The sequence below is a fragment of the Lepisosteus platostomus genome, chromosome 27 (genome assembly GCF_059453375.1).
Source record: "Lepisosteus platostomus isolate fLepPlt1 chromosome 27, fLepPlt1.hap1, whole genome shotgun sequence".
NCBI classification, from domain to species: domain Eukaryota; kingdom Metazoa; phylum Chordata; class Actinopteri; order Semionotiformes; family Lepisosteidae; genus Lepisosteus; species Lepisosteus platostomus.
The window spans coordinates 3,834,484-3,860,114 of NC_142637.1; the positions used below are offsets into that span (position 1 = coordinate 3,834,484).

The window sequence follows — 25,631 nt, forward strand, 5'->3', positions numbered from 1 at the left end:
GTTCCCTCATCACACCGCAGCTATGGGATTCTCCTTACAGAATGTCAGCGAACGACTAATTTCACTCCACCACCAGCTACAATAAATCAAAAGCACTTGCACCAGTTCTGGGGGAGAGCTTATAAATAATAAATAAGAGATAATGACTCATAAAAATAAGCAGAAATCTTAATTACAAGACATTAAACTTTTAACAGTCTCTCTCGTGTCCCCTTGGCCAGATGATTCCAGCTCGAGTGGGTGGGCGTGGGGGGGGTCCATTCCCCCCACCTGTCCTCTCCCATGACCAACATCACGAGAAACAGCGAGGGGCCGAAACTGAGGGTTGTTTTTTTTTTTTTTACGACTTGTGATTTTTTTAAATCGGTGTTTTTAAGAAACCGATTCCGAGAATAAATACAAGAAACATGACCCAACACTACAAACGGGAGAGCATACTCAAAGAGGATGGGAGGGGTCATGAAGGGGGGGGGGGGGAGATTAAATCATCTCTCAACCCGACCGATTTCTGCACATGAAGGCAGCGAAGTGTGAACAGATAGCAACTCCGACTCTACCCAAGCTCTTACGATAGAAGTGTTCCCTGGGGTTCCGTCAGACGGCAAAAGTCAAAAGAACCGACAGCAAGTTGGCTGTCACCGCTGAGAAAGAGCCCCGGGGGGGTTTAAGGCACTGTCACAACAGTCGCATTAGTCCTGTATTTACAAAAGCGCTCTATCACAAAGCGCATCTCTCCCAAAAACATGTAGGTGGATATACAGTACCGTGAGTGCCTCTGTGACAGAGGGCCAGGACCATCGCCATCAGGCCCCTGTTGGTAGTAATGCTGTTCTTTTGAAACCTGACTTGGGCAGGATTCATTTTGTCCTTAAAAGGGTCGGTAATGGCTGGCATCACTGTACTCAATGGCCTGCCTTGTGCAGACCTCGCTGCGATCTGTCCTTCTCCGATTGCGGGCTAATTGCTCAGATGAGATGAACCCTCCATTGAAGAGTGGCCACCGCCAGATCGGATAACAGCATTATTCACTTACTGCTCTTTAAAACTTGAATGACACTGTTAACTGAGCTACAGTTAAGCATTCATTCCGCAGCCACAAAGACGAATACAGGAGACGGACAGAGCATAATTTAGACAGCAATAAACCACAGTCCACTCCTTCAATTTCTGGGATTTCAGCTTTGAAAAAGCTATGGGCCATATTCATAAAAAAACCTCTCACCTCATTATTTGCACATTTTTTTTCTTCTAACAAAATACCACCTCAAAGTTGGAAATTATCACATTAATCTTTCAAGATGTTAATTTAACAGTGCCTCCAGGCAGAGCAGGCCAAATATTTCTTTTGCATTTTCTAACACCGGAGGTTTTTTGTTTTCCTTTTTCAACACAGGCAAACAGCGAACATCTGCTTCACGCACTACCAGTGGATAGAGTTTGCTTCCTCCAGAGAAAACTGCCGGAGAAAGCAAGAGAAAGGCTCAAAGACGTGCTCATTCTGTTCTCAAAAATGAGAGGCAGATTCAGTCCGAAGGAAAAAAAGCAACCATTGAAAGAATTGCTAGTATTGAAAATGTGCCTTTGAGTGACTTAAACCAGCCCACATTCCCAAAGGTCACTGGTCATTTGTGTACACAGCTGAAAGGAACACATTAAAAAAAACAAAGCATCACATATTATTTTTGCTTTTTTTTCCAACAGAATTAGCGGGACTCCTGAATTACTCAGCTATAGGCATTTCCTAAGACTGCAGACTGAGTTCTATAATCCAGACTTTAGTTCAAGTCTGGGTCACATCTGTAGTCAAATATGCCCAGGATTTCCTGCCAGTGATGGACCGACTATTGAGAGTACCACCAGAGCAGGGTGGGAATTAGCTCTGGTGGTCCCAGCAAAAAGCAACTCCAGCAACTTGCCGGGCAACTGCTGTGTCGTTAGTGAGACCTAGCTCTCCAGCCGCATGCTTTGGAGATTACAATGCAGAAGAGGACATAATCTCTCTGCAGATGGCCGTGCCTGAGCACCAGTTCAATACTTCAACTTCTGCCACATGGCCCAGGAGCTGCTGCCGAAATAGCCAGTCTTAAATCAACAGGCAATTTCAAACAGGGTAGGTTTGTAATAAAAAAGAAGACTGCCACCTGGTGTTGTTAGTGACCTCTGCTGCACAAAATGGGCAGTACACCTACTGTGGGCGACGCAGTGGGGGAAAATTATCAATTACTCTTCAAACAAGAGGATCGGACCCGACTTGAAGTCTGTCCGCCCCAGGCTCCTTCAGCTTCTGGAAAACCTGCACAGCACCCTAAACACAGCCTCCCTTTACGGAACACAGCTGCACTTTCTATAAGATAACTCCATCAGTTCCAGCGCGGGGAAGCATGATGAAAGTGTATATAAGACTAAACTGGCATCACAAATAAAATTAAGAAACACACAGCAATAAAAACAATAAAGAACATCAGCAAAGGCCCACATCTCTTTGCCATGATTTACTGTGTCCCTTTGACAGCTGTTCATCATTACCTACTTCCCTCAAGAAAGCAGCCTTTAACTTTCTCTCCAGAGCAAGGCGTGACAAGCAAGCAAGACAGATATTTCAGGCTTTTCATTTTGCAATTTGTTCTTTTCCTTTGAAGGTTTGAAAAGACACAAGCTGAGGAGTAATGTTTGCACAGTGACAGGCTATCATATACTTTGATGTTTTGACACACTGTTTGTCAAGGGATTGACTTAATTACCACATCTTGGAGACTGGAGGTGACACATTATATTATCTAGAGCCTTTATACTCTGATGAATGCGTTGTACAATCGTCAAGATTGTCTTCCCCTACGGCACTTATTCATCAGAAAATGATCACACTTGAATTTAACATCTGTGAATCTGGCTAACTGTGACCACATACTCTCTGTGCTGTAACACCCTCTAGATCTTATACCTCCTGTATTTTTACATTTCTTACTGTTGCCTGAATACCTTCCCAAATCCAGTTATGTGTTGGTGAATTCAGATGATTAACCTCTAATGTGAAAGCAGGCTCCTGTTTTTTAGTTCATACATTTTCTCAACAGTGAGGCACCAGATATTGCAGCTTTCACACGTATGATAAGATCTCCTTCGGTGTAAAAAAAACACAAACCTCATTTCGAGGTTTTGAGCACCGCTGCAAGCATCTTCTACCAACCCTCATACAGACTAGCTGCATTTTTTTTATTTTACGAGGTTATGAACGTGGTGGGAGGCTGGACAAGGGGGAGATCTAACTTCAGTGATGTGAGATACACGATATATTTGAAATGTAAGACTCAGTAAGAATGAGGCGTTGGGCTTAACTGCTGAATGTTTAAATGTTCTCCCAATGGGACTGTTCTGCTTTATAAAACAGATCTTGTTTAAATTGGAGAAGAAAGAGGAGTGTAGCACCAGCTACCCAGACATGATGTTGAAGCTGATATCTGGGGTATCTTTCAAGAAGTGACACGATGAAGTTCTCAGATCACATAGCCACAAGAAACGAATTGAGTAAGTGTCACGATCGTCATCCGCCCTCTTAAGGGCGATCCAACCCTTTCGTATTTTACTTTATTACGTGCACCTGCCCCCTGTTTAGTCCGCCATTATTTAAGCCTGCCGCTCCCCCTATTCCTGGCTCAGCACTGGGAGATGGACGCCCAAGAAGCCCGCCTACCAGCAGGTCTAGGAGAGACCCGATGGCATAGGCTTCACCACCATTGACCATCTGAGTCCGGGACTCAGAGCGCCTGGCCCCGTTACCCTGGTTTTTATTCCCTGTTCCGGATCCGTTTGTCTCGGATGGATCCCCCGGTTTCTGGACTCTGGACTGCGCCCCGGATTCCCCATTGGACAGTCTGTATTTGTTTGCCTGTGCCACGAGCACCGGATCACCTCCATCACGCCCCCCTGTCTGTCCACCCATCCTGATCCTCTACGTCTTTTCCCTGTTGTCCTTCTCCACTTACTTCCGGATTATACCCTCTGCATAGGGTCCTGAACTACCCTTCATGGGAGCCTGGACCAGCTCCCCTTACAGTGGCATGGGCCAAGCGGCCTCCCATCGATGGTAAGATATCTTATTTTTTAGAGTTATTTTGCTCCCACCTCATGTTGAACTGTGAGTTTTTTGCTGGAGGCAAAAATAAAACAACAAGCTAGCAAAAAAAAACAATCACAGATAGACGCACCTCCCAATCCCAAAATATTGTTGATTTTCGTGTACGCACATTTGAAATTCACTTCCTTTTTGTCTGACCTCTAATAGAGATTATACAGCGCTATATTCCAGTTACCGGATCAAATCACATTAGGACTGTGTCTAGATCACTGTGCATGAGGAAGTGGAGAACATCTCTGAAAAAAACTGTACCTCCATTGGCGTGAAGGAAGTAGAGCTTTGGCTTTTCTTCATATCCCTGCGCTTCACACGAAGAATCAGGGAGCTGCAAAGGCAGAATATCAGAAGATGCTTTTGTCAATCAGCCCACAATACAGAATCGCTACAACAATATTACTGAGCAAGGACTGGATTTATGGCAATTTGCTTTTGGAAAACAAAGTGCTGATGTCACCAAATGCAAAAGATACATTAGAATTGTTCACACTGAATCTTCAAAAGACAGGGCAGATGAACAGGCGTTTAAGACAGAACATTTAGAGGATGGACGAGACCTTAAGCAGAACAGAAAGTAAAGCCGATTGACTAGGCTGAGGTTTTCTATACGTAATGAAATAATGATATCTGAGGCTTCAGCTCCTGATACAAGTAAAATTAGGTCTTTATTTCAGGTCCATTGCTGGCGGTATATACCGTATGTGGCCCCAGAAGTACATTTCCGAACTTTTTCAATTTAAACTTGCTTTATTTCTCCTTGACTGTGAATTCTCCATTCCCTCTGAGCTCTCATACTTGCAGTGAACGAAAACAGAGACCAAAAAAAAAGGCTTGGGATTAATTTAACCACAGACTGACATCTTTTTATACTGAAAATAGCCCGAAAGTGACTAACTCTCATAATTACAATCCAGAAAGCTATGTTTAAAGAGGCAGGACAAATCTCCCACTCGCATTTAGAAACCAAGGAAAGATGATTATTTCCAGTTTCTCCCTCTATACCTGTCCTGTACATCCAGCACAAAACTGTAAAAAACTGCGTAGAATCTATAAATGAATAAACTTGAGGCTGTAACAGCTTGCGCAGAACTAAAATTGCTTTCTTAAATATTGTGTTTGTATAGTGTTAGGACATATTAACACACTCAGAATGTTTCTCTCTTTGTATCTTCTATGTTTTACAACAAGTGAAACAGAGTCCCCAGTTTGTGCTGGGAAATACTAACAATAACAGATTTAAAAACAGAGATGCGGTGACCAGATACGGTGTGCTCCACACACAAAATTGTCTGTCAACGCCAAGCTAAGAGTGACTCACAACAGCTGCAGCACGGCAGCCACAAACTGCGCATTGACCAGGCTACATTCTGCAGTCACTCTTACTTGCCAGCTTCCAATGGATTCACTACGTACTACTGTGACGGCACACTGAAAAGATCTGACAGGGGGAGTCGCGGCAGGGTGACTCCACGCTGGGGTGGGTGTGCACAGTGTGTGTATGCACTTGTGTGCGTTGGTCTAAAAGCACTCGAACCGCAGACACCAAACACTCTCCGAAACAGTACAACAAGAGCACAAAAAACATGTAAGAGAAACTCGGAAGGAAAAAAAAAGGGGGGGGATTTTAAACAGTTTTCTGCTCCTCTTGGGAGTAGGCAGCAGTAAAGCAACAAATTGCTTTGACCAGCCTGAATGAAGACTGAGTTCTGTATAAGCGGCACAATGAGGAAAATCTGCCGCAGCTCGATATTCTCAAGACCTTGATACTTTCAAGGCGAATACTCTCAATACTTGATACTCCCAAGGTCCATGTTTAAGTTATTCATGGGCATCATGGCAATCTGACACCACTGCTGAGGTTCCTATTTACTGCAGGAAACTGCACAGCGCAAGTCAGGACCTGATCTTTTTCCTGTAATGTTGCCTGCGGGGTTTCATCCATCTGGCAGTCACAGCTGCCACCGGTGTAAATTCCCTCTCCCCCTGTTCATTCACACCCTTATCTTGTGCCGGCTCTGTAGCAGCTTCCGCTCCGTCAGCGAGAGCTTGCAGGGGATAAGTTCACTCGCCGATAAGTGAGACTCACAGCCCTGCACAATGAAATGCAGTGGTTGGCAACTCCACGCCAAATTCCCCCAGACGAGCGGCATGCTATTATCCAGTCTTTTCTAGGTCAAAGCTAAGCAATCCAAGGCCTTTAGCCAGAGATGGTTCAAATCTGTGCGTCATGTTTCGGGTTTGGTCTGTAATTACAGCTATTTCCAACTCTCTGGCAATGCAAAGCAGTGCAGGAAGTTGTTGCTGTTTCACTTCTTAAGTGATCTCTTCTAAGGCTAATTAAACAATGGATCTTGAAACCACCCAATCCGCAAGGAATCTAGAAACCTCTATCTTATCTTAACACATTACCCACTTGATGACAGGAGAACTTCTACCCTCACTCTAAGCCTCATTACCTTTCCTTACATATTAACCTCCCTGCCTTCCTAAATTAACCTCTCTTAAACATTAACCCCTCTAACACATTTATAGTCACAGTCATAATACAGTGTGCATTGGCTTCCTTAGGAAACTTTGGATTCCACAACATAAGGAGCAAGTATAAGAGCATAGCATAAGAGACCGAGGAAAGTTCTGCATGCCTTACTTACGTTACTGTATGATAACCTTGTGGAGGAATTCATTTACGCTTTATTACAAACACAATTAAAAAGAGCATTACTTTAGCAAATTACATGGGTCATTAATGCTTAACTTGTATTACAGGTTTTTTCTTTACTTCAGTAAAGTCAAATCAGTATCTTAAACAACTCAGTCTTTCACCTTGGCTGACATGGTTTAGCAGTGCATTATGTGCATTATGTGTCAAAGCACAGATATTTCACTTGTGACTAACGTGGAATTTAGCTTTCCATCCTCAAATCTCAAAGCGCAAAATATCACAGGAGAAAATCCATTATTGACAGTTACTTCTAACCAGCAAATCTAAATAAATGTATACTTAATCCTACTGAAATTCAGAAGCTTGTTTCACCAATAAAAAAATATCCAAAAAATGCCATGAGACTGATTGGCAGTGATAAGGCCTTTACTAACAATCTGAGAATTGAGGCAGATGCAGTCCACATGTTAACATTTAGAGGAACAGCACTCCATCTACTGGAAATTCAGAATATTTCCAAATTAAAATTGTGTATTAAGGCTTGTGTAAACTTGTTCTCCTACAAAAAGCTTTTCAAAAGAATGAGATGCTTAATCCTCTGACACAGCACCCCATTTAGAATGCCCTGTTTAGTTTTTCCCATAAATCTGTGCAGGGAATGAACCACGAAGACATAACTCTGCAGGGTTAAGACAAACGAACAGCTTCTGCAGACAAAAACATCTGAAACCTCCTTTGTCCAGAACAAAAAAGGTCTGAATTTAGATCGGACTTCAAAGGACATGCAAAATACCCCACAGAGAGAAAACCAGTTTTACCCTTTTCCTGCTGAGAGCCTGGGAGAAATGTTAAACTGGTGCAAGTGGAATAAGTAAATCAACAGGGAAAAAAAAGGAAAATGATCAGAACACCTTTACTGTCCACCTCAACAGAAGCATCTTTACAGCGTTTGGTTCTCTCTTGGAGTCTTGTCATAATTGGATTTACATTATGGACCAGGAAATGTATCCCACTCAAAATTCTAGTCATCACCCAAGGTATAGGAGGTAACCATATGAACAGAGCAGGATGGACATACAGTAAGTGTCACCAAAGAGGATTTGAGCAGATTTGATGGGATCCTTCAAGAACACGACAGGTGATCATCCAGGATCTATCCCATTAGCTAGCAGAGATCTGATATTATTTCAACATCTTTGCCTTAACAGCAACGCTGCAGTTCTGTAGGATTATGATGCCTCCAAGATCACAGAGTTACAAAACCTTTCACAGTTCAAAAGCTCTTAAAGAGAAAGTTAGAAACATCACGGAAAAAATAATAAAAATCTGACCAATTAATAGATTTGACTTTTTGCCCAGACATGGGCGGATTGTTTATTTATATGAGAATGCATACTTTTTTAGGGAAATAAATTATTTGCCTATTTGAGGTTTCATTTTTTTGGTCTCCAAAGGCCTCTCTTTAAGTATTATTTACACAGAGTTCTCAGAACCTTCAAAGCAATCTCTACATTTCACAGCAGAAAGACTCCCACACAATTGCTAGCCCACATTAGGAGAAAACCGGAGAAAAGGAACAAAAAAAAAACAGAAAAAATATCATTAAAGCTAGAATCCAGGTTTAAGGGGATCTGATAAAGTCTAATTTTATCGCACAGAATATTTCAGTGAATCTTAGATGGGCTACGATTATGACTAAAACATAATGTTAAACTAAGACACTCCAGCTCTTTGCCAGCTGATAAATGGAATGACAAATTAACTGTTTAATGACAGATACAACTACATAAACTATTAATTGGGGAAGCCAACTGCTATCTAATACTCTAACTACTGCAGCAGAAATAACCCAGAGCATACAATATACAGTAGTTCATGAAGTAAGTGAAAATATGGCAATAATTTATTTTCTATCAATTTACTACCCAGTAGTATTGATGGTTTTACATTTAAAGGGATCTGTTTTAGCTACAACCAGAGACAAACTGCCTTTCTGTTCTCGCCCTAAACGTAGCACAGAGGAATGGACTAATTCCAGTTTGTTGGACAAGCACAGTGACTGACTGCCATCATCTGGCTTGAGCAGATCCTAAGGACTGCAATGCTCCGCCACTCTTTGTGGGATCAGAGAGATCGTCTTGGTTGCTTATGTATAGAATGCTGCAGCCTATATTACCACTTTACCTACGAGTCCCAACAACTGAATTATCTTCTTCTTTTAAACACATTACTGCCAGTATTCGGCTCCACCCCAGACAAACTGTTTTAACTAGACCGATAGATATTCCACCCAAATAAGGATGCTATTTATTTAGATTAATGCCATCTTGCAATTTTTTTTCCTTGTTTCTTAAAGTCTTTCTTTCCAGTGTCACCCTGTAATAATTATGTGTTTGTGGTCAAAACTGAGCACTGTGTGGTTTTTGCAAATTTGTAAACACTTTTGGTCACAAAACAGCACCCATGGAAATGTTTAGACTACAACACTGAAGAGTGCTACAACAGATGGGGAAGCTATTGGTGAGATACATGAAGGCAACCAAACTGTGTTTATTTATTTGTATTCGCTCTGTATCCCAGAACGATAAATACACAATCTGGTGTAACTATTCCATTGTTAGTATACCAGTCAATCGGGTCTTTCTGGAGACGAAGGCATATAATTCCCTCTGTAAAACAATGGGAGCTTTAAAGAATCTGAAGAGGGAACAGTTTGAAACAAGAGTGTGAGGTGATACTCCAAGCAGACCTGGGGTCACAGTGAGTTCACCCCAGATCATGACACACCCTGTATACTGTTTCCTCCCAACTGCTGAAAGTTTCAGCCTCGATCCAAAAATCAAACTTTCCTAGCACCAATTCCTAGCAACAGCTGCAGAAACTAAACTTGACATATTGCTGAAATAAACCAGTCTCGTCTCAGCATTAATTCCACAGATAGATGTTCCCAAACCTGGGGTAGTATCCTCTCTTCTTAAATGAACTGATACGTTGCCTGACTGGAAAGTTTTTTTTTTTTCAGCTCAAAAGACGGAAATCTTGTTACTCAAGATCAAGCGCACTGGGTTGAAAGGAGCCTCCAACATATTTAAGGATCGAAAATAGTTCTGAGTTCAGATTAATATGATTGTTTAGTTCAATTAAGGGTTCGATTCAGTGAGATCGAACAAAGGCAGACATGTGGGTCCCGAGCCCCAGAGCTGAGAAACCTAACAGCAAAACGATGTGCAAGTCTTTTCCACTTGGTATGCAAAAATGCAGCCACTGGTGGTAATTCGGTCATTCAAGTTTTTAAGTGGGAACCAGAACTTTTCCCAATCCTTGTTGCAACCTGTCGCCGATAATTAGATAAACTAGTATTTAAAAATGAATAAAGCTTGCTTATTCTAAGTGAACCCTAAATGTAACCCCCATCACTTCATCTATCTCAGAAACCTACCCCTGTTCGTGAAATTGCGCAGGACCTCGGTGTCAGTCCTTCTATAATAACTTTTAAACTAGTTTGTACGACAATCATCCTAAAACCAACGAATCAGGCCGAATCTGAGTAAATCGCTACTGGTTTTTTTTTCTCCACATTGGCCTTTTTTAGACGGGCGTTGGGACACCTCGGGGTGACGGGCAGTTACGACCGTGTTGCAACCTGAAACTGCTGTAAACCGATTAGCGCAGCTAGGGCAGCATTCCTGACCCCGTCCGATCGCAAAGTTCACCGAGACCGGTATGTTACTGCGTGGTGAGTTTGCAAGCGGGGCTCACCCGGTTCACTACGGCGTCCCACGGATATTCAGACAGCCGAGAGAGAAATAAAAATCCATCAAAACTAGTCTGGCAAAGTACTTCTAAACGAAAATTCACCTCACCGTCAAAGGTCCTGAAAAGACTTCTCGTTTCTCTTTCAAAGACAGCCTCTGGGTAATACGCCTCCTCCCACAGAAAGACGTCTTGAAAGCTCCTAGGTTTGAAACAACTCGCTACTTTACTCGCCTGTCATCCGCTAAATGCAGACACTTGCCAACATATGACCTACTGCTCGACCCCCCTGTCATCAGCTGCCATTCTGAAACGACGTCTACATGCCATTTATACCGTAGTTTTTTCTTTTTTTAAAGCTACTTACTTTGTTAAATTTCGGTTCTCGTCCTCCTTCCGCGCCGAGGAAGTCACATTTGACGTCAGGTTAGCTAGCTGCTGGTTAGTTCAGATCTTTTTCTCCGATTAAATATTTCCAAACACAGCAAGGAATTAAAAAAAAAGAAAACGCCGGAAAATGGTAGTCATTAAAGTTAGTTGGCTCCAAGCTGTGAAAACGGGACTGTGTTGTTTTACATGTTACGGCTGTTACTGTACCCAGTACAGTACTGCCTAATCAAAACTACACCTCCGAACCACGCTGACGACTCCTTGCTGCTGTGAATGACGCCCCCACCGGAGTCACATGTCGCCAAAACTTTACAGTTGTAAACAGTGCAAACGTGCTGCAGTGAGCGGAATGCTTCAGAGATTTTAAAGGAAAATGCACCCTTTAACTCCCCCGGGAGTTGCTCGGAGTGGGAGCCAGCTTGTGCGGACTCAGGAAGGGACTTCGCTCATGTAAAGAAAGACGTTTCTCCTGAATCTCATTCAATTAGTTCCGTAATATGGTAATAGTTATTGCAGCAGATGTTTCCCACCCAGCAGAGCTGACTGTGTATCAAGAATGCACAGCTCCAGTACTGGAGGTCAAGAGTGTTCTGTACGGTTTTACCCTTTATTGCACTCGATCTCTTAATTACCTGAATTAGCTCATCATTGGCGCAGTATCTTTGCCCTGGTTTACTGCTCCACATGCAACACAGATAACCAGCGAGCCCTGACCGTTCCACTTAATCTGTGTTGTTTACCCCCAGTTTAATAGTACTCCATTTCATGTATAAACTGTAAATATAGGATTATGGAGACCATCTCTCCCAGCCTTGGACTCTTTTGAAAACTTTCTGCATTTTTATCTCTAAAATCTGTTTTGCAAAATCCAGTCAGAATGTTTTTAAAGACTCTGTTCTTGGTATAAGTAGATGTAAACAAAGAGAGACTGACTGTCGGGCACTCAGAGAGGGCCAGAGGGAATTTGAGGCTGGTGAACTATGACCCTTCGTTGTCTCAGCCCCAGGTCACACCAGCTGCGGCCAGCATCCAACTCCTGTCCACTGACTTGGTCCAGCGTTTCCTGATTGTCTGGGAAAGAGCCCTGTAGGACCTGCTGGGTTGTGGCTCTCTTGCACTGGGCTTGTGGTCCTCTGTGCTGGGACTGGGGTTAGTGCTGAAGAAGGCCCTGCTGGTATGGAGTGTACCAGCTCTCTACCATTACACTCACAAGACACAATCACATGGAGCAGTTCAGGTGGGGAGCTGCGTCAGCATGCGTAGGCTGCAAAGGAACGAGTAAGAGGTTTATTCAATGCTGAAAAGAGAAGAAAGAAAACACAATGTTTCGGACGTGGAGCTCCACAGCCAAAACGTTGTGTTTTCTTTCTTCTCTTTTCAGCATTGAATAAACCTCTTACAATTACATGGAGACAGATGTATTAGAGTTTATCCACACTACCAAATGTAAAAACATAAATAACATGAAAAAATACAGTTATTAGCTCCCTTTATGACCATCATCGGCTTCACGGTTTAGCTTGCAAAATACAGTTTCTGTGCGTGAGCATCCTAACTCAGGAGCATCATAGTAGAATAAGGTTGTGACCAATTGTTGAGGTGTTAAATCTTCTATGTTTACAGTTTACACTTATTGCAAAGCAATCAAAACCTCAAGAATGCAGAGACTGGGGGCTTCCAGATGTCCACAACAAGCAGACAGAAACTAAGCTTTGAAACATTTTATTTTCTGAACAAGAAGCTTTTTCCCCATGCACACACAGTATGCATACTAACTGGATTATCATGGATGAACTTTCTTATTGCATTTCACAGGAGGGGTGACGTTGCCACTTCAATAAACACTACTCTCAGTCTCGGAAGCATATGAAAGAAAACTAGATTAGGACAGATGTTCTGAAGCAACAGCATATCTGGACTAGAGTCTCCAACACTTATTGGCTTCAAAGTATTTTAAGCACCTGTCTGTCAACCACCTCTAATCCTGAATTTTCTATAACCACATTTTTTCTTTTTTAATTTAACAATGAAGGTGCTGGTTTGTGCATTAAGCAGCCGTGCAAAGTCTACAGAAGCTTCCCGGTTACAGTACATAGAATATAGACGTCTGCATTAGGATTCACACATGTACAGTACTATTGAGGTGTGAATGGTAGTAGAAGCAACTTGTAAAATATTGTGATTTTCTTGAAGCCAGTGTGGTATCAGATGTCAATGAAAACATCACTGGTTCCTCACTTTTATAGCCAAATCTGTTCATTAGTACAGCTTTTATGCTTATAGGCTTCCTCCGTGTCTGCTTCACTGATGGTCATTGTGCTCACTACTGTAGTAACAGGTTCCTTCTGCACATCAAACTATGGGGCACTAGCTCTGATGATAGGCCTGTTCTCCCCCCTCACTACCCTATATAAGAATCTACTTTTTGAATGACTTTGTGTGTTTTTCCAGCAATACTTGCTTATCCTGGTATCCTGGTAATCCAGGCAAGAGAAAATGAGACCGATAAAGAAATACAATATGCCTCTGTCATTAGCTTTTAGAATATTGTCTCTTCATATCAGTTTCTGTTCACATTTGGTTTGGGGACAAGACTGTTTTTAAGGTGCGTTTCTTCAGGCCTCAGTTCAATTCTGCTGACAATATATGACATCATAAAACAGGTCTTTGAAATGCTGGTGACAAACAGTACTTCAACTGTGTGGGGTTACTGCAGTGAATAAAAACTAGAAAAATGAGATATAGCAATTATCTTTTCCATGGCATTGAAGGGATGGCACAACATCGAGAGAGCTGGAAATATAATTTATGATGATGTAATATGTTTCGATTTGTTCCTACCACATTTAAAATATACAGTCGTTTAAAGCATCTTTTATTCATTTTAATTTTAGATTATGCTACAGCCAGCTTTTCAATAGATTAATCAGATGCAAATTAATTTGGTTTTATTAATGTTCTGTATTGGAGAGCCCAGGGAGTTCTGAAATGGAACTGCTTTGAGCATGACAAATTCCTGGATATTTCTGTGGCCTATGCAAAAAAAAGTCACTATAACACCACAGCAGCCAAGTTACTAAACAAACAAAAAAGCTGTATTCTTGAAAACTGCTCTACCCCCAACCCTCAAACAGAACCCTTGGTTTAGCAGTCAAGTAAATGTAAGCATTTTAAAAGGTACGAAACGAGCTGTGGTTTCACAGATGTTTTTTTTACAAAAGTAAACCACTTCCACGTCTTCAGCAAAACAGGAAGCATGGTTTTCACAAAGTGCCAGTTCTAACCAAACACACTTCAGTACACTTAAGTGCTGTGGGGACATAAATAAGTGCAAATTAAAAGAAGTAAAAAAAACAAGACAGTAGCACTGCACATCTGCTAGCTAAGGGCAAAAACTCTCTTCAACGTGGCAGCAGTGGGTTCCAGTTTTCCCTAATCAGCATGATCATCCTCTTGTAATGAATTTAAATTTTGTCTTCAGTCTTCTTCAGGATCTGTGTGGCACTCTCACCTCCTTTAATCTTTACTTTGGAGGGCAGTGGGCAAAAGGAGATTCCTCATTCATGTTGTTCTGGAAAAAGACCACACACACACAAACACAAAAGCAATCAGTTTAGAACAAAGGTCACCAAAATTCCCAGGCAGAAACAATCCAACAGGTTTCAGTTTCAATCCAACAAGCCTTAAAAAGTATTCAGTAAATGAAGGCCTGGGAAAAGCTTTCAGTAATTTCAGTTAATCTTTCAGCAGTGATTGTGTTACTCACATGGGAACATGACAAAGCTGTGAATGTGCAGGAAAAGAATGAAAAATGTTTTATAGGATGAGTGTCTGGCCTGATTTAGGATATATTAGAGGATGAGGAGATTTGGAGAGGGACAAACAGGCCGATTTCTGGGATTCAAGTGAGTAAGTGCTGCCTCTCTCATTAGAGGGCGCTACTTTGTCTTAGTCAAAAGGGCGCTCTCCATGGAATGTGAGTCATTTTGCTCAGTGGTTATGGCATTTAGTAGCATTTTAATCAGTAATTGCTCAGCATAACTTAGTCAGCTTTGATAAGGTCAAAGTTCTTTTATTGCTTTATTCTACCATGTCATCAGGGAAGAAAATTCTCAGGACCTGAAGGCCCTGCTTCACAAATATAAGGACGCAAAGAAAGGAGAATTTATATATTTTTTTCATTTCTTTGGATTTTATTTTAAAAAGTTCAGTTTTATTTAAGAAGCAGGGCTTTTAGTGGAACAGTCTGAGAGAAATACCTTACTGAAGAATACATCAGCAAATCTCCCATCCAGAATTTGAACTCACAACCTCCGATTTAGAATTCAGAGCCCTAACCAATCCCTCAAACCTAAACATAGCCAGACCTGGTCTATATTTCACATGCATTGGCCAGATATTTCCTTTTACATAAGAAGAAACTAAATGCATCTCATTTGCCTTGTAATCTCCGAGGTCAAGACCCTGATGCATACAGAGCCAGGATGCATACACACTCCTGTGATCCAAACTGGAGATCACTGGGTGACAGATCATTTTAAACATTGTGTAAAATATCTCAACATACAGTCTAATCACAATTCTGGTGTGGGAGAACACTGAACAACAGGAAATGTACAAAGACATTTTCTAGCATCAAAATCAGATGACTGCACAAAAACTCCTTCATTATGGTCTACCACCAAAAGATACAGAACAAAGCTTACTGTGTAATACCAAAAGTGAGCTGTTTGCATACATGCAACACAGATTCCAGTAATTCAAGGATGTTGTTTCCATTTGTACTGGGGCCCAGAGCTTTTTAAACTCCCCTCTTATGTCAAGAAGTGGACTTTGGAGCCTCTCATTGACTCACCATGGGCAGGTCCTCCAGCTTCTCGAACTGGGGGCTCCTGGAGCTCACAGCCTTCGCCACGACAACCACCAGCACCAAGACGACCACTATGAAGAAGATGCACAGCACGGCCACCAGCCCAGGGCTCCTGCCAATGTCCTTGACAGGCTGGTGATGAATCCCTAGTCATCGAACCACATGCACATTTACAGCACGGGAGGGAAAGGGTTATACAGCAGAGAATCTAAAGGAATGGCATGATCCATGAAATAAACCTCATAACCGGCCTTCATTATTCTGCTTCAGACTCTTAAACCTGTCAGTACAGGCTTACAGTTCTTCAGGAAATGTAATACAATTCCATTTGATCCATGATGCCTTGCAGTTGCCTCTAAAGTGATAGGCACTGTTCTCTATGCATTTATCCTCCACATTAGACCAAGGTTACTAATTCAAAATAACAGTTTGCACAACTTATCATCACAACCACATAGGAAACCGTAGCCAAGTCACTGCACTAAGCAAGCAGGGTGAAACTAAATCTATGAGCTACGTGTTCTATAAAGTGTCAAATAGCACTTTGTCAATAACAACACTGTAGTGTTTTCTGAACCTGACAGGTGCAAAACTGAATCACTATCAAGTTGCCATGTGCTTAATAGATTTCTATTTAACTAGCAGGGGTCTGCATCCCTGGTCCTGGGGAGTTCCAATGATCTGTTTTGTAAAAGTTTCCAGGACTGGTGTTGCAGACTCCTGACGTGGAGAATACTGTATGCAGTAGAACACTTCCAATGTCCACCACTAGGGGGCGAAAGATGTTTATACAGTGCATACGTTGCTCTTTATCAGAACCTTGTCTCAACTATCTGGGCTCTAGGTTTGGGTGCAGAGAGGGTGTCTTGGCCCAGAATCAATCTTGAAAGGCACAGGAAGCCAATGGCGTCAGCTGCTATCTCACCTTGCAGTGTGCACACACAAACATGGGCCTATAGGTACAGACTGTTTAGGACAGACAAGCAGAACACATTTTGGATGTTTCTGACTAGGGAATAAACTTCATTTCTACAAACATAAAACTGAAACAAATAAAAGCACACCAAGATCAGCAGTTTTTTTCCCCCATGCGTACCTGTACGCGTGACGGTTTCGTTGGCAGTTTTAGAGGAAGCCCCAGTCGAGAAAATTGTTTTAGGGGTCTTTGTAGTCGCGACGGACGTGTTGGTTATGCCTGTGCTGTTCAGGGGCGAGGTACTGGAGATTGTCCTGGCGTGACTGGTATTGGGTTCAGAGCTGGTAGTCAAATTCAGGCTGGAGGTCCTGCTAGTCTCGGTCTTTGCTGTAGATGGCAGTAGAGAGGTCCCTTTGGAAGCAGGGGTTCCTGTACTGCTTGAGGTGGACTCTCTTGAAATACTGGGGGAATGAGGCGAGCTGGTGGCTGTGGAGGTTAAGGTTGTTTTCACCCCTGAAGCAGTGGAGGTGATGGAGGACTCATGAGGACGGGTTGTCAGCGTGGTCTTCACTGAGGCCGAGGAGGTGGCTGAGCTAGGGTTCGTGTTCTTGGCCGTAGTCGAGGTGCTTGTTGTCGTTATGTTGGCTCCTGCAACAAGATGGAATGCAAGATCAGATGTCTCCTTCTTAAGCTACTGCACGCTTTTTGGTCTGTCCGTTTTCAAAACCTGGGTACAGTCAATTCTGTGGCGATATTTTTAAATGTACAAAATTCATCTTAATGAATAACTGCTTCTCATGAAGCTGTATTTCAGACGAAGAAAAGAGGGGAAACCAGGATTCGGTAACCAGGACCTTGAATGGTAAGGTCAGTTGTTTGTACTATTAGCACTCCCTCTAGTGGCTGATAATGATAGTCAAAAAAGTTTTTTTAACCTGCGAACACGGACAAATTAAATCAATCAAAGTGTATTTATCAAATGCACAACAATACAGCGTGCAGCAGTAAATGTCGGGGGGGGGGGGGGGGGGGGCTACTGATTAAAGATTCCCTTTCATGTTGTACTGCGGATATTAGACGCCCTGCGATAAACCACACCCGATATTAATCAGAACAGTCCGTACAAAGGATGACAACATAGCCTATTATTAACAGAAGTGTAACACCACCCCTAAACGTGGTTGATGATAAAAAAAGATGCATTTGGCTTTGGAATTCTGAACTGTCAAGATGTTATGATGAGATTGCGTACAATCTTTAATTGACAGGATAAGATCACTTCTTTCAGGCTCGTGAAACGCGGGGAAACCTGTCTGAATCTTTATCTATTGGGATATCTCGCTCTCCACCTAGCGTTCAAACTCCTCAAATATAAATTAAGCGAAAGAGACAATCTGGTTTTAGAGCAGTTCATACCCCTTCCCCGGTGAAATGCATGTTTGTTACCTTAAAATGTATCGTTCAGCATTCTCTGCGCCGCATTGATGTCTATAGATTCTTATTTCTTTCGGACAGATGTCGTACTAATTTTACACCTGTTCTGAGAACGTCTGGTCCTGCGGAGTTAAACTGAAGCGTGCGGCTTTTGGTGCATCTAGGTCAACCCACGCTCAAGACTTTATGTTTTTGTAGATATCGGCGAGGTATAGGGGTTTCTGAACATGTCGGAGCAAAACGAAAGAAAGGAGACTGATTTGGGACATCTGAACAAACAGTTAAAAAAAGAACCTCCGTTGATTTCTACAGCGCACATTTGCATATGTAACCCGATGCGTTGGCACGCGTCTTAATGGTGTGCCATTGTCCTAAACAAACTTAAGTACATGTTCACCCTCACAAATCACCCACACGATATAATAAGCAGATGGAGAAGCGAGGGAGTGGGAGATGTTTGGGAAAGGTCCCTCTTCCTTTTGTTTTAACAGTTAAAAACTGAAAAACGTAACAATTACAAACGCCTCGGCATCGTTTAATACTCATCCCCGCACCTGGATGTGAAGTACGGGTCTGTTCGGTTAATGATACTAGCGGTACAGTACTCGTATTAAGTAGTAAAAGCACTGGCACTCGTACTAGTGATGCTGTTTGTAGTTACAGCAATAGTTCTACATCAAAACTGCTGATGAGCAGCTTCCACGTTTCCCACATATATTTAAAACTATATCAGAAACAACAACGTTATGCGTTGCAGCCACAAACAAGAAACAGATGATTAACAAATCGACAATATGCAGCTACATTACATTATAGGACGTACAGATAGATAACATATTCTATCGTGGTCTTTTTTTTTTTATAAACGTAGACCTTAACAACAATTAAGCCCGACGACCAGGAAGCAATTGAGAAACCGCTTAAAACACCTCTCTGAAAAATTCGCCTGCCTGCCCACGGACGTATTTATCGCTTTTCAGCTCGCCAACACCTCCGAACCTCGTACCTCGTACCCGGTATCCTCAAGACTGCTCCTGCACTGCGGGCTTACCTGGGGAAACCGCCAACGCGAAAAGCGCTGACCAAAACACCACCGTGCGCGCCGCCTCTGCCATATTGCCCAGTGCGAAAGTTTGTGCAAACTTTCCGAGATAACACTGAGCAAATACCTCTAGCAGGCACAGGTCTCACATCCTTGAACGCAGGATGTAATTTAAAAATGGGCGTGTCTTTTTTCTTCTTTTCATACCTTGGCAATGACCACAACCGGTGCGGGCAGGGCTTTGTTTGAGTAAGGAGATCTATTTAACTTTGCGTGACGATATTAGTTTTTTTTTTAGAGTATGGACGCGGCCTTTTCTCATGCAAATGTATCCCACACTACTGACTATTGGCGACTATACGTGAGCTCACACGAACGGCACATTTCCCGATCAAAGAGTCTCATCACCTGTGCACCTGAAGTCCCGGAAAATCATCACTTTCACTCTCTTCACACACGTACCGCTCGACTCCTTAGCGGGAAAGGACACTTTACATTTCTATATCCTGGACACGCGTCAGGAGCAATTTCATTTGCATTCTCGCATCCTAGTTTTTAAACTAGTGGATCGCACTGACTGCCAGAGTCTCTCTCACTCTCTGCAAGTCGTTACGTAAACCGCGCAGAAATGGTCTTAGAGTTAGAAACATTCAACAGGAGATTCTTGGAACGGATGTTTAAAAAGAACATAAACTGTATTACAACAAAACATACAGTTCTCGCAAACACTACAATTGCAGCATAATTCAAAAATTAAAAGAAAGGCTCAGATATCACAAACCTAGAAAATATTACCGAATCTGACTTGTACTGTATCTTTGAGAACCTTTGTGGATGTGGTAGTTTCTGGTTAGTTCTATGGAAGCTTAGCAGTTCTGTGCCACTGAGAAGGTTTTATCTGGCAATGACAAAGCGTGTGGGAATATAATACACTACATGTAGACACTGCAATATCAACCTGCATCGCTAGAGGGCATTACAAGTCAGTTTACAGTGAATATTTGCTTGATTTCAGTATAACTCATCTAACAGGGACTATTTGCTTTCTTTAGCAAATTATGAGCCCCGACACTACATTTAATGCCCAACCGCAATGTTCTTTGAATCAGAGAAGGCAAAACTATAAATGCAGAATTAAAATAAATTGGTTGTATATGCAGCGTGAGTCCAAATACAAAATATTTAAAAGCTAAAAAGGAAACAGAATTGTCCTCTTTTTGAATACGTTTTTGTCATGTGAGCGTCACAGTCTGAGAAGAACTTCCCGTGTGGGCATCTGTGTGGTTTAGGAGTCAGTCTCTGCCTGAGAAAACTGTTGCGTGTTTATAAGTTATAAAAGCAAACCTCAGTAAATCAAAATTCTCTTCCTCCCCCCACCCCCTTAGCAGAACAATACAGGGAGAGACAATAGGGGAATGTTATTGTTGAAGTGTCCTTCGGAATTGCATTCTTCCTGAAGGTCTTGGTTAAGCATTTAATCGCTGCCATTGCAATAACGACACATCACTTCCAGGTTTCTGTAACGCTTTACATACAGGAGAAGGAACACTCCATTCAACACTGACGTGCAGAACAGACCTACCTGGCCCACTCGCAGCGGCACGACTGCAGAGCCCTTCCAGTTGACTTAGGTTAAAAAACTTTAACGAGGCCAGAGAGGAACTGAGGCACGACATCCCTTCTCCTTTGACAAGTGCCTTAGCATTAAATTAGCAATTACGTTACCTCCTGCACCACGATGTTGAGGTCCAGAGAGAAGAGCGCCACCTGCTGGAACTTGCTTGTCTTTGGAGATCTGGTGAAATCAGGCTTCAAGGCATTAACGCCAGTGTCTATTCCTCATGGAGAACACCAAGCATATCTGGTCTTGGCAGTGTATTAAATCCAAGGTCGGGACTTTAACACACCAATCATGTCATGATACTTAAAAAAAAACGTTTTGCTACATTTTCCCTTACTGCCCAGAACCAAAACAACCAAACCACCCATTCCGATAATGACTGTTATAACACAAGGAATTGTGCTACCATGGGACTGGCATCGTTTCAAGCACCTGGGGAAAAATACAGGTTTGAATGTTTCTGTTAATATCCAAATTGCAAGGATCTATCTGCATCTATGAGACCAAGAAAACTAAGGCGATTGAAACATTATTTCTGAGGTGTGATGTTTTAGACAGCACTATATCTCCACAGAAAAATCAAGCTCCCTCAAAGTTTCAAACTAGTAAGAAGTAATTTTCATTGTTCTAATGGAAACGTCTGTGAATTAATCCCCCTCATTAAAAACCTTTCAAAGCTTTGTGAATGATACAGTGTAACAGATACTTGCTGTGACATTTTACTAGGATACTGTTCTTCATCCCTGGTCAAACTGATATTTTTATGAATAGAAAAACTCCTTTCTAAAAACTGCACATAACATTTATTCTAATTATAAATGAATGACATTGATTTTTGGGACCATGCCTGAAAATTGGCTCAAGGCAAGATCTCTAATCAAGAAAGAGCTTTTCTCCTTCCTCATTGCAGAAGTCAAACCCCAGCCTTCTGGGTCAGTTTTCAAGCAGCTAAGTAGCGAATCCAATCCCACTAAACTAGATCAATGTGTCATTGAATAATAAAAAAAAGATTTTGTTGAACGAGGCCTTGACATACCACTTACTAGAATGTTTTTACAGGAACGTTCCAAAGTAAAGGATGTTGTGCGAAAGATTTATGAGCAAGACCATGGAGCTCTGAGCAACAGGTACAACCAGAAAGACTAGTCAGAGAACTTTGTAAGGAACTCAAAAACAAAAATTAAGATTGTTCTGGGATTGCCTGTGATTCTTATCAGACTTCATGAATTCAAGAGTCAGTAGCTTATCTTTGCAAAAGCCTGGAAAGGGCTGCAATTTAAGTGTGATCAGTGTAGGGTGTATTTTCAACCAATACCCTTTCAGATTATGAGGGTTATCTGTTTTACCTTTTGCTCTATCAATCCTTAATGTACATGTTGAAAGCCCATGTAATACAATCGCATTGCACAATAGTAGAACATTCTTCAAGTCATAGTGCAGATTCAGTTGGATTTTACAGCTCCATAAAAATTAATTTCCAATATACCCATTCATTTCCAACTGCACTGCATTCAGTCTATGGATGAACACAGGCCCAGAGAGGGCTAGAAAAATCACTACTCCAGACACATTACATAACTTATGTAGCAAATTTTATTTGTTTACACTTTTTTGGACTCGGTATCCAAGTAGAAATATATATATGTGGAATGTGAAAGAAACTTCAGTGCAACATAAATATTCTTTTTTTAAAAAAAAAAAGCTCATAATGAACCAATAACCGCTTCACATTCGCGAAGTAAAACAACAATCAAAATAAAGATGCTGTACAAGTCAACTTTGTAGAAAATATACATACAGGTCGTCTGTTCGCAAGTGCTTGTAAACATTTAAGGCTTTTATACACGTGAAGGACATGCACCTGATGAGACCCCGCTGGTTCCCAGCTTTCACCAAGTTTGTCACGGACATGCAAAACGGCTGGTTTAGAGTTCCTCTAGTTCAATAAGGCTGTCTTTATTTTTTTTAAAGACAAAACAAGAGACAGCTACGGAACGGAGCCCCTTTGGCAAGAAGGCAAGTCTTATTTTTAGAATGATTTAGATTGATACATTTTCTGCTAAAAAGCATTGTAAACCGTATTCTTGTTACATTTAGGCATGATAGTGTGTCACTCAATAGTGTCCTTAAGAGGGGGGGGTCTTAAGTTCAGAGCCATGGTACTTTTCCGAGATATAGATGTGTTTAATCGGTAAGTTTTCAAAGTCAAAAGTTCAGAGCTTATACAGACCGGGAGGCAAAGGGAGCGAGTCCCTTCCTCTAATACGCTTGGACTTGATGTGGCAGTAGCTGGCAGCCGCGGTTGACGTGGTTCAGGACCTTCTGTTTGAGCTGGGCGACCTGCTCCCTCAGCAGGCTGGCCGTGGAGGCAAGTTCAGTGTTTTGATTCTTCAGGGACTTCACTTTGTCCTCCAGCCGCGAAATCCTCTCCAGTTTCCGCTTTCGGCACTTGGACGCGGCGATGCGGTTGCGCAGCTTCTTCCTCTCCGCCTTGATGCGCTCCTGCGTGTCCATGTCGATGGGCGACAGCGGCGGACTGTCGCCGAAGCTCTGCACGTCGGGCACGGTCTGCGGCTCGTCCTTCAGCGCCTGTAACCGCGTGTGCGACGGCTGCTGGCCCAGGTGAGCCGGCGGGGGAGGGAAGGGTACAGTGTCTGTGGAGTAGTTGACGGTGGTCCCCATTGCTCCGCTTGCGTAACTGCTCAGGTTAGTGTAGACCGGAAGGTCCGTGTGCATTGTGGCTGGGGTGGCGTTGGTGCCGGTGCCGGTGCCGGTGCCGAGACTGTTCGTCTGGACACACGCCCCGGACAGCTGGTTCTGCTTGTGCAGGTCTTCCAGAGCCTTGACGAAGCCCTCGGCGAACTCCTGCTCCTCGCTCACCGATTTCGGGTACAGGAACTGGGAGGTGGGGGTGGTGGTGACCATGCCGTTGGACTGGATGATCAGGCGCTCCAGCTCCGGTGACGCCAGCTTCAGAAGCCCGAGGTCGGGCGAGTTGAGGATGCCATCGGAGTCTCTCAGCTGCTGCTTCAAGTTGGCGTTGGGGTCGCTGAGGTTCAAGCTCATGTCCGTCTTCATCATGTTGTTGTAAGAGTAGGCGCTCGCGATTCCTCCAGTAGATCTCAACACATCATCATGATAGAAGGGTGTTTCCATCATCCCCCTTCACATACGCAGGGGAAAACGGAGTTTGCAGCCTAGCAAGACTGGAAACACTTTATTCTGTCAACAGTCAGTGTAAAGAAAAAAAAATCGCTATAGAATTGCGCCCAAACTGTTTTGTTTTTGGCAGGGGTTTCCTGCCGCACCGCAAACTTGAAGTTCAGTCTCTCGTCGTTGCTAAAACTGTTGGACCGGCTGCAGCAAATAACAGTTCCGGCAACGCAACGATTTCCTGTTCCTTCCTAATCTTCTGGTCGATCACCTTTGACGGCTGACGTAAACAAGGGCATACGGTCTCATTTTCAGTCACAAAACTCCAAAAACGCACGCTGGAAAGAGAGAGAGGGTAAGACGGTTAGCGCCAGCAGACACCACACACTTCTGAGCGCAACACGAGCTGGAGTGAGGTCTGTGCGGAGCAGGCGCAACCTTTTCTATCCTCCTAAATTCCATTATGTCATTTCAGAGCCTTGAGATTGGACAGAAATGACGTTTTCTTCCTGTTTCATTTGCATAAAGGGCCGAGCTCTCGCCCATTGCTATGGAGAGAATGGGTAAACTGCAAACAGTGCAGTGCATTGTGGTTTGATGTCATTAGTCAACCCAGGGTCGGAGAAGACGGAGGGAGTTTGGGAGGACGGCCAGACAGGGAGACGAGGGAGGAGGGAGGGAACACGTGGTGTTTTCATAATGGGAATTCATATCGCCATATCCAACGTCAGGTTTATTTATAGGCGCATTAAAGGGAGTGCCTACCGAGTGTTTTTTTTTGTTTCTCTCCTCCAGACTGACGCATTTCGAGTCGCAGCTAAAGCTAAAGTCGCAGCTCTTTTTTTTTTTGGAGCAGAGAAAAAAAACACGGGGAAAAATGTGAAGAAAAAGGCAGGCTCACCAGAACACAGCAAGCATCCTTCCTGCTGCCATAACTGCGATTCCATTTGTTACATTTAATTAAAGACGGTTCCTTTTCAACCCAAACCAGGACGCTTTTAGCGGTATGGGAATTCTTCGATGTTTCGTAATACAAGCTGCTCAAAGGCACTTGTTTCAATGTCAGATCCCTTGGATGGCCCTGATTGTATTTATATTGTTTTCCCAATGTCAGACGTAAAACTAGGTGTTCCCAGTATACTGTCACATTATCACCCTTCTTTACTGAGAGATGTTTCACCAGTTAGAACCTAGACTGTATCTCTGAAGAAAGTTTAACAAAGGTCACAGCACAGAATTGTCACCTACTTTCAGAACAGAGAGATTTGAACGACACCTCCTGTAGGATGACTTTAAAGCTCTTGACCACAATACAGGTACAGTTTCCATTTGCATAAAACATGATTCTAAACTACTGAAGGAATTGTATTTTGTCTCCTTTACTCAGCTTACATATGAAATTCTCTCTCTTTTACACAATAACACATCCAAAACAATTCCGAACTATTCATCAGGTCTGATCTGAGGAACAGCCCACACGTACTGCTCCAAACTTTTATTAAGAGAAGTCTGAGCCGCCCTAAAAATGAAACTGTGGGACATCGAAGGTTGGCAAGTTCCTTCAGTTCTTGCCCGTGAGATTGTTTTCCATGTAATTCTACCCATTGTCTTAAAATCCAGATAAAAAAACAGTCTCCTTCCAAGGAAAGCTTGGCACA

At 42.7% G+C, this 25,631-nt stretch overlaps 3 protein-coding genes across 7 annotated transcripts in view; all 3 read right to left on the reverse strand.

Annotated features, from left to right (window-relative positions):
- LOC148639025 (3',5'-cyclic-AMP phosphodiesterase 4C-like) overlaps positions 1-11,211 on the reverse strand; it is a 142,630-nt gene extending 131,419 nt beyond the window's left edge. Inside the window, exons 1-2 of one of the 4 annotated variants that reach the window (XM_088622338.1) lie at positions 10,915-11,211; positions 4,388-4,460 (exon numbers count right to left, since the gene is read on the reverse strand). In XM_088622338.1, the coding sequence (XP_088478464.1) occupies positions 4,388-4,429 (42 nt within the window). In that variant the 5' untranslated portion in view covers positions 4,430-4,460; positions 10,915-11,211. Of the gene's footprint in view, positions 1-4,387; positions 4,461-10,553; positions 10,571-10,657; positions 10,762-10,910 lie in introns of those variants that run through there. The other 3 variants (XM_088622339.1, XM_088622340.1, XM_088622341.1) reach the window with 3 other exon arrangements.
- A 1,432-nt stretch (positions 11,212-12,643) lies between these two features.
- cist1 (colon, intestine and stomach enriched 1) lies at positions 12,644-20,891 on the reverse strand. 2 transcript variants are annotated; one of them, XM_088621806.1, is made up of 4 exons: positions 20,782-20,891; positions 16,904-17,371; positions 15,793-15,953; positions 12,644-14,508 (listed from the first exon to the last, which is right to left on the reverse strand). In XM_088621806.1, the coding sequence occupies exons 1-4, from the start codon at positions 20,873-20,875 to the stop codon at positions 14,461-14,463; spliced, it is 771 nt and encodes a 256-aa protein (XP_088477932.1). In that variant the 5' UTR covers positions 20,876-20,891; the 3' UTR covers positions 12,644-14,460. The 2 variants fall into 2 exon arrangements, with proteins under 2 accessions (XP_088477932.1, XP_088477933.1); XM_088621807.1 differs by lacking the exon at positions 20,782-20,891 and adding an exon at positions 19,209-19,373.
- Positions 20,892-22,395: 1,504 nt separating this feature from the next.
- Positions 22,396-24,404, reverse strand: jund (JunD proto-oncogene, AP-1 transcription factor subunit). Its single transcript, XM_088621805.1, has one exon. It carries the CDS (start codon positions 23,977-23,979, stop codon positions 23,080-23,082), a length of 900 nt encoding a protein of 299 aa, XP_088477931.1. The 5' UTR covers positions 23,980-24,404; the 3' UTR covers positions 22,396-23,079.
- Between the last annotated feature and the right edge of the window lie 1,227 nt (positions 24,405-25,631).